The sequence below is a fragment of the Manis pentadactyla genome, chromosome 3, assembly GCF_030020395.1.
Source record: "Manis pentadactyla isolate mManPen7 chromosome 3, mManPen7.hap1, whole genome shotgun sequence".
Classification (NCBI taxonomy): Eukaryota; Metazoa; Chordata; class Mammalia; order Pholidota; family Manidae; genus Manis; species Manis pentadactyla.
The window spans coordinates 47,131,553-47,149,548 of NC_080021.1; the positions used below are offsets into that span (position 1 = coordinate 47,131,553).

The 17,996-nt window shown below is 32.6% G+C and overlaps 1 protein-coding gene across 2 annotated transcripts in view; it reads left to right on the plus strand.

Moving 5' to 3' along the window:
• TRIQK (triple QxxK/R motif containing) overlaps positions 1 to 17,996 on the plus strand; it is a 74,107-nt gene that overhangs the window by 35,422 nt on the left and 20,689 nt on the right. The window contains exon 3 of one of the 2 annotated variants that reach the window (XM_036932870.2): positions 9,599 to 9,680. In XM_036932870.2, the coding sequence (XP_036788765.1) occupies positions 9,620 to 9,680 (61 nt within the window). In that variant the 5' untranslated portion in view covers positions 9,599 to 9,619. The remainder of the gene's footprint in view (positions 1 to 9,598; positions 9,681 to 17,996) is intronic. The other variant, XM_036932861.2, reaches the window with a different exon arrangement.

Consider the following 17,996-nt stretch of genomic DNA (forward strand, 5'->3'; position numbering starts at 1 on the left):
AAAAAGGCATTAAAATAAAGTAAGTAAAATATTTGTGGGTAGTTTTTGGTGGAGGCCAAGAAATTTGTGATACAATTATGTTTGAATCAACTAATTCTGTTAGATTTCAGGAAAAGCAATTACATTGTTTTCTTATAGCAGTTATAAACATATTACAATGTAGACTTGTAATGTTCCTCTACCTTCACCACCTATGCCATACCTACTTATCCTTCACTATTACTTATTTCTTTTAATGGTATTACCATTTCTTTAACCCAGAATTTTGCCAAATACAGCCCATGAACTACCTGAGTTTGAAGACCCTGGCAGGGAGCTGGTGCTTGCTTAAAATGCAGCTCTGTTGCTCTCCGCACCTCACCTTACTGACTGTCTCTGAAGAATGAGGCTTAGGACTTTGTATTTTAATTATTACAAATTTAAAAGCAGAGTTGCCTTCAGCTTTTCCTCTGCCTTGTGCCCCCTATCCACTGTTCCCAAATTCTAGAAAATCAAGCACCAAATATCACATCCTTTCTAGTTGTTGTATTGCTCCCTTAGTGGATTTCCTTGGACACATAATCAGATTTTTTTGTTTATTAATTATCTTCAGACATCCCAATCTTTATTAAAAAGTGTCTGATTTGGTTACCTCATTGTACAATACCCTTTTATGGTTTCTGCTGAATTCAGAAGAATTCTACAGTTCCAACCAGTCATTAAAAGCACCCACAATTTAGTACTACTGCCTCAGTCAGCCTCCGCCAAAGAGGTTGAAGGACCTCATGCTTCCTGCTGAGGTCTCACATCTCCACCAGGGTTTCTCAAATGCTAGCACACAGAATTACCTGTGAGCTAGTTAAAAAGAAAAGTAGATGTTCTCAAACATTAATGGCCAAAAACAACACACACAAAAAACTAGAGATTCCTGAGCATTAGCCTTTGTGATTCTGATTCAATAGGATAGTCATAGGGCCCAGGAATCTGCACTTAATGAGCATTCCAGACAACTCTGAAGCTGGTGATGGATGCACCACATTTTGACAGATGCTGATCTAGAGCCTCTAGACGTTCCTGTGAATTGATGTGCCTGATTAGACTCTTGAGATGAGTCTTCCCTCTGAGATGCTCAGTTTCAGCCAGCTGACCCTGCCCAGAGGGCCTGGGATTTCCCATTTACCCAGGCCACAGCTGACTCCTATGAGGCCTAAGATATGACACAGTCCTGTTTTCTTTATTCACTGCCCAAGATGACCCATTTGGCCATCTATTCCCCACCTAAACACTTAAGCCCATATTATTCTGAGGTTTATTTGTTTTTATTTTATTGACCATTCTCTTGCTATTCTTTTCCCTCCCTGTATTTTTCTTTGTATCTCTCTTGACCCCATCCAACCCCAATTTTCATTGATTGTTACTTTTACCTCTTGACATGAATTGAAAACCAATTCTTCTCATAGACACCATTTCTCTGAAGGCTTCTTCAGAGGAGACTTCTTTCTTTAACTCTCCACATATCTGTAGATCAAGAGTCTGGTTATCTTCTTACTTCCTTGTTCTGCCTCTTGATCATTTACTTTTCCATGTATATAAAACCAAGCAAGAAAAATGAAGCAAAACACCCAGCAGGATCCTTTGTGGTTCATTGCATTCCATTGTCATTCCCTCGACCTCTCTTTTTTTTCCAGGTCACTCCTCAGTCTTCCTGACTTGAGTCTTTCTTACCCCCTAGCCCAAATCCTTCCACCATCTTGGCCACCTTCACAACTCACACATATGATGTATGTATTATCCTGGTCCCTCATTTCCTTACTGTATCTGCCAGAATGTTTTCCAATCACTTTCGTCACCCTGGGCATAACCTGCTCCATCTCAGTAATAACATCAGTCAACTCACACTGTTAATAACCTTTAGTTCTCCAGTAAAATAACTAAAACTTGAGTTCTTTTACTCCTAATGCTTTGGTTATTTGACCTCATCCAATCTTGAAGTCCAAAAATTCATCTGCTTTCTGCTTAACTCTAAAGCCCCTGCTGTCTTCACTTCCTTCTCGAGCTTTAGGCTCCGTGGTGTAACACTTCACCCACTTTTTCTGGTATCCTAAACTTTGCTCTACGGCTCTTCTGCCATGCCCGTCTGGGAAAACCTAAACTTTACTTATTCCAACTGTCCACCCCTTCCCTATGCCAGCAGTGAACAGTTGAGCACTCAGAAAGAAAAATAGTACTGGCTGTCATTAATTCATGGTTACCAGTTCATTCGGTCTCTTAGTGTTTCTCATTAGTCCTGTCTTCCCTAGACAACTCCTTGCATTTCTCCATAATATAAATTCCAGCATTTGCACTCTCAAATCTCCAAAGTTTCCACCTTCCATTTCACTCTCAGGAGATAATTTGCCTCTTACTTCATAGTGAAAGTAGAGCTGCCAGATAGAACTCCCTCTACTATGAGCTACCAAACCTTAAACCTTACATGTATTTTTACCCATCTATTTTTTTTTTCTATTAAAGTGGAAGAGATAGACTGCTATGACTATTCCTTTAAGCGTGCTCTGAATTCTGTCTCTTCCTATCTACATGGCAACTCAATCATTTTTCACGGTTTTTCCTGTATCATTACCCTCTCATTTTTTACCCGCTTCTTTCACTTATTACTTAGACCAACTCATTTTGTCTGTTCAAAAACAAGCCCTCAGGAGTAAAACAGACAAAGTAGAACAAAAACTTCCCCTAACCTCAGTTCCTTCCTATTTACCATTCTGTCTCTTCCTTTTAATAGTAGATTTGTCTCTACTTTGCATCTCTTCTTTCTTACCTCTTACTTCTTCCTTAACCCATGGGAAATAAATGTTTCAGGGTCTGGAAATGAGCAGGGATCAGCATTGTTAAATGATGTCACAAGGACCTGTAAAACTGACGAATGCCCATTCAATTTAGGTCCAAAGGAGCCATTGCTTCCTTCACTCAACATAGTATTTTTGAGGTTTTATCTCCACTGTTTCATATTATCAGTAGGTTTTTTTGTGCTGTGTAGTATCACACTGTATGAATAAATCTTAGTTTATTAGTTTTTCTGCTTATCAATGTTGGGGACATTTTCAGTGTTTGTCTATTATCTATAGAGATGCTATGAACATCCTTGTCCAAAGCTTTTTTATGAGTGATTGCATCTATCTCCCATAGGTAAATACTTAGGATTGGAATTGCTGGTAGGAAACTTTGTAATAAATTGCCAAACACTTTTCCAAAATGATTTTTACACTCCTACTAGCAACATCTGAGAGTTATGATGTATGAGAGTTACTCTACATCCTCCCAATATTTTCTGAATCTTTATTTTAACCATTGCAGTGGGTGTTTAGTGATACATCAATTCTAATTTTAATTTGTATATTGCTGATTACTAATGGTGTTGGAAACTTTTTCATGTGGTTGTCTTTTGTATATTTTCTTTGTTAAGTTTCTCTTCAAGCCTTTTGCCCATTTTACTGGGTTGTCTTATATTTTTGAGTAGTTCTTTATACATTCTGGATGCCAATTCTTTTTGTCAGATGCAGGTATTATGAATATGTTTCTCCTATCTATAATTTTCCTATTTATTTTCTTACTGTTATCTTTTGATGAGCAAAAACTAGTTTTGGTGAAGTCCAGTATATCTTTTTCTTTGCTTTTATGGTCCTTACTATCTCTGTTCTCTCTACAAAATATTTGCTCACTCCAGGTTGTGAAGGTCATTTTTTTTTTCCTAGTAGCTTTATTGCTTTCACTCTTTGTTTAGGTCTCTGATCTATCTTCAGTTGATTTTTGTGTGTGGTGTGAGATAGGGGTCCAATTTTTGTTTGTTTTCTTCCTCCGTAAGGATATACAGTTGATCCAGCACTATTTGTTGATAGTGCATTCATTTTATTTCCTTAGTTTGGCTGAAGGGTGAGTCCCAGTGACCAGTATTCCTTTCCTGGAGCATGACCTTTTGGGGTTACACAGATAACTCTCCTGTAGTTACCTTTCTTATGAATTTTAATATTGGCAAATGATCAGGACTTTAGAAATCACCTTTTAACATGAATTCAAGTTTTTACATACTCTTTCTGCAGCTATAAAGGAAATTAATTTGGCAAAGTAAAGGTAAGGTGGTCACTTTGTTCCCTAAAATCATGAGGAAGACAATTATATAGCTCTTCAGTTTTATACAATAGGAATTTGTTTCTCCTTGTAATGACTTATCTTAATATTATATTTATGACAAGGTAAACATTTTCTATATGGATGCTGTATCACTCTTTGATAGTCCTTCAGTTTATCTGTTTTTCTTTTCATGTCCTTAAGTGTGAAGAATTATTTCTGGAGATCTGAATCATGTACCCTGTTTGAAATATTAAAATATAGACTTCACAAATGGGGGGGTATGCAAATGACATTTAAAGTAAATTGCAGAGTATGAGTAAATTCATGAAAATATGAATGAGCTTGTTAAAATCATGGAACTAAAAGCTGAATTCGATAGTGCACTGGAACATGAATAGGGAACAAATGACAAACTTGGATCATTAATGGTTCTGTGTACTAAGGATTTTGGCTTTCTCTAGGAAAAGAACTATCCTTTGGATGACTTAAGAATGTTATTTATGATCAGCCTTGAATTTGTACTACATTACTTGGAAATAATGAAAACCCAGTAAGATCAGGACCAAGTGTCTCTTTTGTTCACTACTTTATTCATCCCAGCATCTAGCATAAGATTGTATTTTCATTATTGATTCTCAATTCTGATTCAGCCATAACCAAATATCCTTTCTGCTTATTTATAACTTCACATCTAATGAAGAGTTTTCTTAGGTAAAGGTTTATCTTGTGGCCTTAAAAACTTGGATGATTATTTTTTCTGTGGTCATGGGTTGAATGTTTTTAATAACCTGTGTTTTGATCTGTATTTAAATGTCACAGTCTGGATTGAATGCCTTTTCTGGAAGCAGAAACATATGTGAAGGTTTCAGGTCTTTTATTTCTTTACTCATTTCTGAATTTCCTAAAAAAGATATAAATTAGCAATAAAATAACGTGGTTGGAATGTGATTGAATATAACACTACCTTTGTTTTTAAAGGTCATGTATTATGCCTTAATATATGTGTAGCAAATTGCTATGCAAAATCCAGGTTAAGAAAGGCTATTAAAAACAAAATAGTCTCTTTAATTTTAAAAGTCCTAAAGAGTATAAAGTTTTAATTAAATAAAAATTAATTATGAATTATTTAAATATGCAATTTAGGTATTAGATAAATTAGCATTTTTCTTCCTTAAAAATGTGATATCAAATTTCAAGAATGTTAAAAACTTCTCTGATGATTTAATCTTAAATCATTCCTAAAGCAAAATTCATAAATAATAAATATTATCTTATTAATCCATATTTTAGTTTAGCTGGGTCTCAGAGCAAGTTAGTTCCTCAGGGAATATAATGTTCTTTATAAAAGAAAGTGATGAGATGTAATCTCCAAGGAATTAAATTGTGAAAACAATCTTGGTATTGTACGTGCTAATATAAATCTGTTATTCCCTTTCCACATCTATCACACACATTTTAAATTGTGGCTGATCTTGTATGCAAATAGCTGTCTTATTAGAAATTGCGGCTGTATGTGCTAATGTCTCCCTGGATTTCTTGGGAATTTGCTATCTAACCATCAAAGCAGTAGAAATGAATGATGATTACTGCAAGGCTTTGAAGAACAAAGAAAAGTCAGAACATTTTAGAGGTTCTAGATGTCTGAGGCATTGACAGTTTGCACCATACGTATGAATAGGTAGCTCTTTAGGTCATTTAAAATAGCCTCAATGTGTAAATATTTTCCACCCTCTTGTGTTTGTTGCAGTTAATAAAATGTGAGTCATTTGTGCATATGTGTGTTTTCTAGTATCTTTTGTTTCAACATTTGGTAAAATGTTATTTTGCTTAAAGATTAAAATATAATAATTGAATAGACAAGAATAAAGTATAAATTTTTGAAATTTTAATTAAGAATTACCAATCACTAAAATAATTAGGAACAAAAACTTAAAACTAGTTCTCCTCTTTAATGTGTATCTCCTAGATTGAAATTCTTTTACTATTTTAATATTCATAGGATTATACATATAAATAGTGTCTGTTCATGGAGTTAGTTAGGCCCATATAAGAATTTAGGTTCTTTAGTTTTTTGGGGATATAATATTGTTAATTTAAAGCACACTGTAAAGTAGGTAAAATACAATTTACTTTGTTCAAAATATATCAACTGTGGATCCTGTACTTTTTTACTTATTACAGGTAATGAATGAATAAAATACTGGTCTCTAAAATGTTATCTCTGTTGAGGCATTGGGTTTAAATGAGCAGGAGGGAATTGGGGAGAAAGAATTGGGGGAAATGTAGTGAGTGATCATTTTGGTAGATAGCTTTAGTAATTTGCTTTTTTAAGATTTAAACTATTCCATAAAGGCAAAAAAAAAAAAAAATTGAAGAGGGAATAATGTCTTATGTGTTTTATTCATTTAAACGAAATTCTCTCCTGAAATAGAGTAATAACTTTTCTAGCTTCAAACAATCAAGATGAAAATAATTTGACTCCTTTTTGCAATTAATAAATGCAAAACACTGTGCAAATGGATTGCTATATAAATAAATTATACTATATCTTTTGAAATTTCTTATGGTACTTATATAAGAGAATTAATTTAAAGTTCTGAATTACAAGTGAGAACAAGATTAGATTATGTCTTAGTTTCATTTACTAAGTATTAAAGATATGTTCTCTTAGATGTAAGCAACATGGTTTAGAAGTAAAAACTTTATTTGACTTTTTGTCTCATTTTGTAATTTCCAAAATATTACCATAGTACTAAATTTGAAAATTATTATGAATAGAAAAGTAGAGTTTCAGCTGAACTTACTATTTTCTTACATGTTAAGTAGAAATTAATTTGGGGTTGTCTTTTACTATATTACGTGGGATCATTGTTAACATTGCTCTATCTGTGTGACCATATATGTAAATAAACAATACAGTTAGGTCTGAACAGATTTCAAATGTATTTGACATTTGAGAAACTTAATGATGGTCATTAGGATAATTGAAGTTTGATAATTGCATCAGTTTATATGGAGACATTTAGGCATGTTTGTTTTAATTGGGTAATATTATCTAGTATGAAAAATAGATGCAAAATGTATGGAGGCTCAAATGTTACAGGTCTATTTCTTTTCACAGCAGTATGAAAGAAGAAAACAAGTTGGTTGAATAGCTTTCCTCCATTCAGTCATTCAGGGTCCAGGATGTCATAGGCTCTGCCATCTACATTATATCCAGTGTCATATTATATCCATCTATGTCACATTATATCCATTTCAGTCAGATGAATGAATGCATATAGGAAGTTTTTGTAGCTTAGTTCTAGAAGTAGCAAACAATTTACTTATATTCCATTGGCCAAAACTAAATCACATGCCCACATCAAAAGAGGTTGGAAAATGTAGTCAAGTTTGCCCAGGAAAAAAAAGTAAAACATGTATTTTAGTGAACAGCCAACAGTTTTTCCCAGACTCCACCTTTCTGGTCATGAAATAGCCATGTACATCCTTTTCCCTGCCTCCCTAGTCAGGAGATTCTGAAATTCCCCACTTACTGCATCCTGCACAAAGTCAAGGATCTCAAGCCAATGCATAGTTCTCCCTCTCAAGTTGGAATGTGGTTCCTTCAGGTTTAGAAACTATGCAATTTACCTCCTCTTCCCCAACATCACCAACCCCCTAATAAATAATGGTGAAGCAGGGGATAACTGCTCATTTCTCCAGTAATCACACATTTAGAAAGGTAAGCTTGGGAAGAACAGGAAACACACAAGAGTCATTGTTCCATCATGATGATGGAGCCTGCTACATGAGAGACAATGGAGAGCACCCCTTTTGCTGACAAGTTTCTTGCTTAGACCCAAATTGTGGTCTTTTTAGAGAATTTCCCTCATCAGTTGTTCTCCATGGCTCTGCCTTCTGGACTGTTCTTCTCCTTGGTAACATGTGAAGTGGATGTTACAAATCTACAGTTTGCCTTCCTTGGGGCTTCACTCTGCTGGTTTAAATTTAGAGGCTCAAAGACTGGTCTTCATTCATTGACTTTTTTAGATGACCTTTCAGTTTCCTTATATCTCCCTTTGATTTTAGTAACCTTGTCACCATTTCTAGTTAGTTCCGTGTGACAGTAATCACACTGCAATTTCCTTCCTAGACATATTCTCATATCTGCTTTCTTTCTATACTTCAGAACTCCTCTGCTTCTAACTTTGTACCCAATAGTGGCTGCCTCTAGGTGATCTGAAATAGAAGGTTCAGGTGAGAGAGGAATATCCTTAATCTGCTCTTTATCTCTCTCTATTTTTTTAAACTGAGAAATCTTAATGGGCCTTTGTTCTTCACCATTTTTCCGCTTTTACTTCCTACTCTGGCTTTTAGAATTGGCTTTTCCAATCTTGTTAGTCTCCAAATGACTAGGCTCTCTATTATTTTTACTGTGAAATGGACAGTTCTTGCCTGACCTCACCTTTATCTTGTAGCTCCTTACTAGAAGCAATGAGGAACAACTTCCAGGCATCACTCTGGGGAACACTAAGTCTATAATAAGTAGACCCCACCAATGTATAATGACTCAATCACAATAGAATTTATTCCTTTTTCAGTAGAGTACTGTAATGATAAACAGAGAGAGTACCCTCTTCCACCCCAGGCTGACCAAGGTTCTGTGTTCCTACAAATGTACCCTTAGGGTTTGTCTGGAAATCATTTCCATTCTAGCCAATTGGAAGGGGAGAGAACTCGATTCAGTTAAGTTTTTAACGTTCAGGTCTGGAAGTGACACACATCACTTCCATCATATTCTATTGGACAGAAGTCAATTACATGTTTGAATTGAAGCTGGGCAGTATAGTCTAAACTCTGTATTGGGAAGTAAGGGAGAATATAGAATTTGGGAAGTAGGTTGTAGTCTCTACCATAGTATTTAAATTCAATAAAAATAACAGGATTTGAAAGACAATATGTAGATTAAATCGAACTGCATATGTAGTAAGCATGAAAATATTAGTAAATGGTAGTAATTTATACTGTTTATAGAAATAGAGGCAAAATTAGGACTCAAATTCATATATTTTTTGTTACGTATATCATGCTTTTTAAAACAAGTTTAAAGTACCTGAAATTCAAACTTTAGCCTTTTTGTGTAACATAGTAAGTAATTGGAAAAGAATATCTTGGCAAGAACATGCCTGTAGTCCTAACTCATCTGAATAAATAGTACATGATTTTCGCATTTACAGATAATACTCTAATAGTGTGGTTTAATTGAGCATTGGTAGTACTTGATATGTTCCATGAACAAATGATTGGGAAACTTTATTACTAGCAATTGTATCCTTGATAATTTATTTGAAAGAATTTTGTGTTCTTTATTGATACCTAATGGGAATTAGTCAAAGGCATTTTTACCCATTGCTTTAAAAATAAATTTTATGCATAAATTATTCCTGAAGTTTGCGGATAGTCCTTTTGATTTTTTTTAGGACTTCATCATAATTATTTTCTATCTTTGCAGCAGGCATTTTGGAGATCAAAGATGGGTAGAAAAGATGCCTCCACTATAAAACTTCCTGTTGATCAGTACAGAAAGCAAATTGGTAAGCAATGAATTCCCTTTGATACATTGCTGTGAGTTAAGATAAAGAAAAAAGCAATTATGTGTAATATTAAGGGAATAACTTTTCCCTACTACGTATGATAAACTGAATATGAATAACAAAGGACTATACAGAGTTTTTAAGGAGCAAACAGTAAGTGCAGCTCTGCTTATTGGTGAGGAAATTCACTTTGTTTACTTGTGATTTTTCAAAGCTCTTATGATTTTTATTAATTTAATAAAAGCAAAAATTTAATTTTATTGTCATTCTTAAGGCTAGATGTTTTATATAGTCAACAGTATCATCTATTAAATCATTTCTTTTTATCCATGTAAGACTGTTTATTCCATTGAGTGCTAATGTTAGTAATTTGATAATCTCACAATTCTCCACTAAAATTTTACCTTAGTGAAATGGTAGACTAGGGAAAAGTCCACTTATTAGCATAGAAAGATAACAGGAAGCTTATCTGTTTAGATGATAAGTCTTAGATGCAGGATTTTCTACCTATTCTTTTCAAGGAAGGATAGATTATTTATGAAAAGTTACCCACATACTAAGTCACAAAACAAGTCTCCCAGTTTTAAAGAATCAATATCCTACAACCACAACATTGAACAAAGGGTATTAAATTAGAAAACAGAAGCAAAAAAGTAACTTTCCCTTCCTCTCCCCACCGACCTTCTCTTTTTACATGTTCTTTCTTGTTCCCACCTGTTCCCACTCCTTTGGAAATTAGGAAAAAAAATTAATAAAACAAAACATTTTCTGAATAACTGAAGGATAAATGAAGTTACAATAGAGATCAGAAAATAGCTAGAAATAATTGATATCAAGAGTATATAGCTATTGCATAAATATGATACATAAGGTGCATTCCAAAAAGGAAAAGATATTTCTGCAAAAGAGATAGAAACTGAAAAAAACCTTAGAAGACATATAACCAATTAAAAGTTTATATGTAGAAAAGTAAAGTTATACTATATATAAAAATGTCTGGAAACCCAATAAGTAAATGGGCAAAAGATATGAAGAGGAGATTCATAAAATAGAAAATCTAAATAAACAACAAAAAACTCCAAAGCAAACAACTATTATAATAAAAAAATGAAATTGCAAGAGCCTTATGAAAAGATCTAACTCGTGAAACTGATTTCTAATTTCTAACTAGATTAGTTTCTTGAGGGAGGGTTTGTGATCTTTGATTTCTTTTGTATATCCTTCCTTCCTTTATTTATAAGATGCTTGATGACTAGTGTGGGTTATGTTATTTATGTGTTTAAACAAGACTGACTTAGTAGATTAAAGTCTCTGATCATACAGGATGTGCTAACCACATAAGTAAAGAGTAACCATTTAGTAACCAAGAGTAATATTGTGGAATAACCCAAAATCCAACTCTAAATGCACAATTCTTAGAATTTTGACAAATGTGTGTATTCATGTAACTACATATGTCAATCAAAATATAGAACATTTCCACCTTTTCAGATAGTTTCTCATATCTGCTTCCAGTTAGACCCTACCCACCCATCATATGCAACCACTGTTCTGATTTTATCACCATAGATGAGTTTTTTCTACCAAAATAAAGTCTGCTAAAATTTTTACTGAAATAGAATTTTATCTAATAATCAATTTTAGAGAATAGGCATTAAAAATCCAAAACCTTCTGTTCTATAAACATGGCATATATTTCCTTTTATTTAGTTCTATTCATGTGTACTAGAGCCAAAGAAGAACAAGACAGAGGAAGTTCTGTAACTGAAGCCTCAGCCCTCTTCCTATACTAAATTATTCCAAGGGAACTGTCATGTCTAGTATGTTTCCACACAAAGTTGTCTTTATTGTTTTACTTCCTCTTGAAAATATAAGCAGTCATAAGATCTAGTTGTCTCATGAGGTTCTTGTGAGATCCATAATGTTAGAGCAGTTTGTAAACTAGAGTGTTGCATAAATATGAGTTATCCTTTGTGTACTTTTGCAAACAATCACAATCAAGCAAAATATATTAAAAGTAAAATAATGAGGGTATACTTTTGTTTACTGTTCCTATATATAATGCACTGTAGTCTTAAGATTCTCATGCATATATTATAGAATGTTATAATGTATATATATATGTAAGGTTTTTATAAAGGCAGAGAAAGAAATGAAGTGGAAAATATTAATAATAATAAAAATTTAAGATTTTAGTTAATTCTGCAATTTTCTCAAGGAAGCATTTTCTGATTGTCTGTGTCAGAGGTAGAAAGTACCATAAGCCTGAACTCATACTAATGATGATAGATCTTCTATCATTGACACTGTCTCCTTTAAATGGAGTCCTATGAAGATGTTTCCCAGATATGGTCCAAAATGTGAGGATGGAATAAAGCAGCTAGAATAATCATGGGGAGATATTTCAGTATTGGTGTTAAAGAAAGAAGTACAAATAGCAAATAAACTGAGTATCATAGTGGGTTTTTTAAATATAAAAGTTAGATTGCTATTTAACAAACTTTCACAAAGAATATTGGCATTATATGTGTGCAGTGTCCTCGTTACTAAATCTCATTTATGTAATTTTTGTAGGGTCAGTCAGAAACTGTATTTGGCAAAACTAGTGCTACTTTTTGAATGATGACTTTTAACATTGCTTTTTAATATTTATTCTGCTAAAAGTTTTGCCTCTACAATTATATACTAAATGACAGTGATTAATGGCATTCATAAAAGCCTTCTTTACAATATTCTTTGCTCAGGTAAGAATCAAATGGGCTGACACAGTTGCTGGGAAACACCCTGTAGATATAGCATCTTCACATTAAATGAAGAATTTTAATTACTGTAGCATGATCTTGAAATACGAGATGAAATACCTTCTCACTTTCAAGTGAATAGAGACAAATTATTTCAAAATTGAAAAAGAAAAAAAATTTTTAATGTTTTAACAGAAGATATTTTTAGTTATTAAATATATCAGGCCAAATAATATTTACATGTACTGGGTAAATCATAAAAATATAACTAATTTACTTATAAATCTCTATTTTCTTATATAATAGAAGTAGCTAACAATTATTAAGCATCTTGTGCCAGGTGTATCTTATTACAGTAGTTCTATGAAATAGGAACTATTAGTATCACCATTATTAACAGATTAAGAAAACTGAGCACATATGGGTTAAAGAATTTTCCTTTTTCTACTGCTAAGAGATAGAGCCAGGACTAAGTTCCCAGAAACTGACCACAGAATCCCTTCATTGTACTGCTTCCTTGGAACCGTAGACTATATTAGGTACTGGCAGATGCAAAGATAATTGTCACCAGATCTTAGTTCATGTAATTGACGGTATAATAGCACTATGGCTATCATGAGAGTCTGAGGTACGTCTGCTCCTAATTTAGAAATACAAAGGCCAAAAATGATTATTTTATTTCTTAATTCTCTATACTAACAAAACTCCTAAGACACTAGTATTATAATTTATGCAGTCAAAATTCATGTGTAATTATACACATATTTACCACTCCCCTTCTCCTGATTCTCTTTTACGTCCCAGACCTCCCACCTAAAATCATTTTCTTTGTGCTTGGCGGGCAATTTTTAGAATTTCCTAATATATATATGCTTGCCTGTGGCAAATTCTTTCTTTTATGACATTGATATACCACTGTCTTTAAAATATGTTTCTCTGATTTATAGAATTCTCATTTGGCAGGTTTTGTTTTTATTTCATTATGTCCTTTCAACACATGAAAATACCACTCCATTGCATTTGGCTATTATTTTTGCTGCTTGGAAGTCAGCATTCAAATTAATGTTGCTTCTTTGAAAATAGTCAGTGTTTTCTTTTGTACCTTCTTTTAAGATATTGTGTCTCTGGATTTCTGCAGTTTCACCATGATTAGTCTAGGTATAGATTTGACTTCATTTATCCCACTTGGGATTTGCTGGGCTTCCTGGTGTTGTAGATTTATTTCTTTAGTATGTGCTAAAAAATTCTTAGCTATTGTTTCCTCAAAATATTACCCCCGTTTCATTCTTTTTCTCTCCTTTGGCAAATACAGAAATTCTATTGCTGCATAGTAGGATGTGTGCATTTTTAGCTTTACTAAATGTTGTTAAATTGCTCTTCAAAGTGATTGTACTATTTTATAGTACTATAAGCAATGTAAAATATTCTTTTTCTCTGTATCTTTTTGTTACCTTTAGACTTAAAATTTTGCCAGTCTAATGCACATGAGATTGTTTCCTTATTTACTTTCATTTTATTGCTTACTGAGTTTAATCATCTGATATGCTTATTGCTCTTTTGCTATATTTTGGAAATTTATTGCTGCCCATTTTTCTTTTTTTTTCTCTTTTGTGAGTAGAGTTTTAACTACTACTTCTTTCTTTTTTTTCATCTGCTAACACATTTATTTGTTTCAACCAATTTGGGTAACATATTCTGTGATGAAGTTGAATGAAGTCTATTTAGTTGTCTTTCTCATTATTTGGTTTGAGTTCTTTATATATATTGATAATAATCCTCCGTTATTTTATTCCATTTTCCAACTTGTTTATTGGTTTGGAAATACCTTGTTTAATTATTATATCTTTATAATAAGTCTTTACAAATGGTAGGACAAACCATCTCCCCTTTGTTTTTAAACTTCTCTCAACTGTTAATGGTGTTCTATCCTCTCATATAAATTTAAAGTTAACTATGCAATCATGAAAAAGAAAATTGGTAATCAACTTAGAATTCTACTGGATTTATAGATTACTTTGGGGAGAACTTATGGTTTTATATATGAAATTCATATTAATTTTTATCTTTTGAAATGACCATATGGTTGGTATATTCAGTACATTTTTATTATTTTCTTTATAAAGTTATTTCTGAGTTAAACAGAAGTTATACATACCCCAATTTTTTATTATTGTAAATAGGTCTTACAAAATTATGTTTTATAATTGGTTGTTACTGCTATATAAACATTCTACTGAATTTTAATTATTAATCTTTTATTAGGCAATCTGACTTTATTTTCTTATTAGTTGCAATAACTTGTAATTTCTCTTTGATTTTCTATACATGGTTTTCTAATAGGTATAATTTGTAAAATTTTTAATCTTTGTATTTCAGCTTTCATACCTTCTGTTGTGTTTTTTAAGTGGAAAGAGTGCATGTTGTTATCCTATTCCTGATTTAAAGAAAATTCTTCAATTATTTTGCTATCACGTATGCTGTTAGCTCTGTTTTTGGTACATATTTGTTGGGCCAAGGGAAAAACAAATTTTCCTTTGTTACTAGTTGCCAAAATATATTTTTTCCTTTTTTAAAATAATAAAGTATTATTTAATGCTTTTTCTGTATCTATGAGAAAGACATTTGTTTTTTTGTCAAATTATATTGAGATTCTAATGTTAAACTGTCCTCGCATTATTGATATAAATCTTACTTTATTATTTTTTTAAATATGCAGCTGTGTTCAGTTTTAATATTTCAAGATTTTTTAACATCCTTGTTCATGAATGAAATATTTCTATTCTCATCATCTTTGTTCATTTTAGTTTCAAACTCATACACAATTTCTGTAATGAACTGGAGAAATATTCTTTTTATATGCTCTAGTTTAGATTATATAAATTTGGAACTGTAACTTTCTGACATGTTTATAAAACTCTCTAACAAAACTCCTGTCTGATGTTTTTTTATATAAGTAGATTTTCAACTGCTGTTTCTTTTTTTTTTTTAATCAGTTAATCGATGTCTATTGTCTTGAGCCAATTTGGGTAACATACTCAGAAATATAATTAAATGGAAAAATTTCTAATGTATTCATAGACAGTTGTGCATTATCAATGAACAGTAATGTTTTGAAAGGAATAATTTTTTCTGATCAGTAGGTCTTACCAGTAGGCTTAAAATATTCACTTAACCATGTTGTAAACAGAGGTGCTATCATGTAGGCTTTGTTGTCCCATTTATAGAGTACAAGTAGATTTAACATTATTCTTTGGAATAGTAAATGAGCATTGGCTTCAACTTAAAGTCACTAGCTGCATTAGCCCCTAAAAAGAGTCAGCCTGTCCTTGGAGACTGTAAAGCCAGATATTGACTTCTCCTCTCTAGCTATGAATGTCCTAGATGACATCTTCTTCCAATATAAGACTGATTTACCTGCATTGGAAATCTGTTGTTTAATGTAGCCACTTTCATTATTTATTTTAGCTAGATTTTCTGGATCACTTGTTGCAGCTTCTATATCAGCACTTGCTATTTCATCTTGCACTTTTATGTTACAGAGGGCTTGTTCCCTTAAATCTCATGAACCAGCCTCTGCTAGTTTCAGACTTTTCTTCTGCAACCTCCTCACTTCTCTCAGTCTTCACAGACTTGAATATAGTAAAGGCCTTGCTCTGAATTAAGTTTTGGCCTAAGGGAACGTTGTGGCTGATTTGGTTTTCTATCCAGACCACCAAAACTTTCTCCATCTCAGCAGTAAGGTTGTTTTGCTTTCTTATCATTCACATGTTCACTGGAGTAGCACTTTTAATTTCCTCCAAGAACTTTTCCTTCACATTCACAGCTTGACTAACTGTTCGGCACACGAGGACTTCCTTTCAGCCTATCTCAGCTTTTGACTTACCTTCCTCACATTTCTAGCTTTGATCTAAAGTGAGAGGCATGACACTCCTTTCACTTGAACACTTAGATGCTATTGTAGGGTTATTAATTGGCCTTATTTCAATATAGGCCAGTTATTTCCATTGTTTCTCAAGGACTAGGGAGGCCCAAGGAGAGAGAGAGATGAGCAAATGGCTGGTCAGTGGAAGGAGTCAGAACACATACAACATTTAGCAATTAAGTTAACTGGCTTATATGGTTGCAGTACATGGAGCCTCAAAACATTTACAATAGTAACATCAAAGATCAATGATCACAGATCACCATAGCAAATGTACTAATAATGGAGACGTTTTAAATCTTGTGAAAATTACCAAATATGACACAGAAACATGGAGTGATCAAATGCTGTTTGAAAAATGCCAGTAGATTTGCTATACAGACCTTCAATTTGTAAAAAATACATCTGTAAGGAACAATAAAGTGAAGCACAATAAAATGAGGTATGCCTCTGTGTGTGTGTGTGTGTGTGTGTGTGTGTGTGTATATATATATAGTACCTATTGGAATTTAAACATTCTTGCAAGCAGAAGCTCTAATTTTATTTTTGCATCCCTGATGATCACCCCTAATGATAGAAGGTACTTATTAAATAGTTGCCATGATAATCAATAGAACAGTCTCTCTAGTTTTCAGGTATTTATAATTCTGTGCAATTATCTATACATTTATACATAAATCCTAGTTTATACAACTCTTTTTATAATAGTCTTAAGTGTTGTGTAATTTCTTTCTCAATAATAATCAGTTTCTTTAACTAACTAGAAACTTATTGACCTATCCTGGTATTTAGCTTTTGTAAAGTTTGTGATTGATCTTCCATTTGATAATTTATTTTATTTTATTTTATCTTTATATCCCAAGGGTACATTGTGTATAATAAATACTTTAAAAAATGCTAGTAATTTTTTTTTACCATGTGCAAACTAAAGATTGATTTACTATATATCTTCTATTCAAGTACATTTCCCTCCATGTATAACTTAATGCTTAATTAGCATTTTTTAATATGGTATTCTGGAAAATTAATTTATATCTCATGAGCAACTTGTTGGTTACTCTTCGTAGCAATCCAAAGCCTAGGGGTTCTTTCTTAGTACTTCACTTACTGTTCAGTGATGGTGTATGATTAATGTCAAGCTGTTCTGTCCAAGCACTGAAAAATTATCATTGGTTTGAGTTGCATCTGTAACATAATTTAAAAAGTTGGCATGAGATTCTCATTTTAAAAATTATCAGCTTCCTCTCCTTAGCCTAGATATCTTTAAGTAATCATGAGAACAATACATTTTTGCAAATTTTACTTTTATAATGAATATTTCCTTCTTTTCTTTAAGGAAATATGTGGCATCATTTGTATGACTGGCTAAATATAAAGGTGAATAATCTACTTGATCTGTATTTCTTGTTTCTAGTTTTATAATAAAGTTCTTTTTATCAACTTGATTGACTAATTTTTAATTATTTTCAGGTTGTGATTATACCATTTGTGATTTTATTCATCCTGCAACTGTCAAAATACAAACCATTTGTTTATTGACATTACTACTGAAGTTTGCTATAAGGTTCCATAAGAAAAACTATTAACCCTTGCTTTTGTAATGTGTTTTCTAGTCATTTGTAATTTATAATACAGTAACTAAAAATTGTGTTC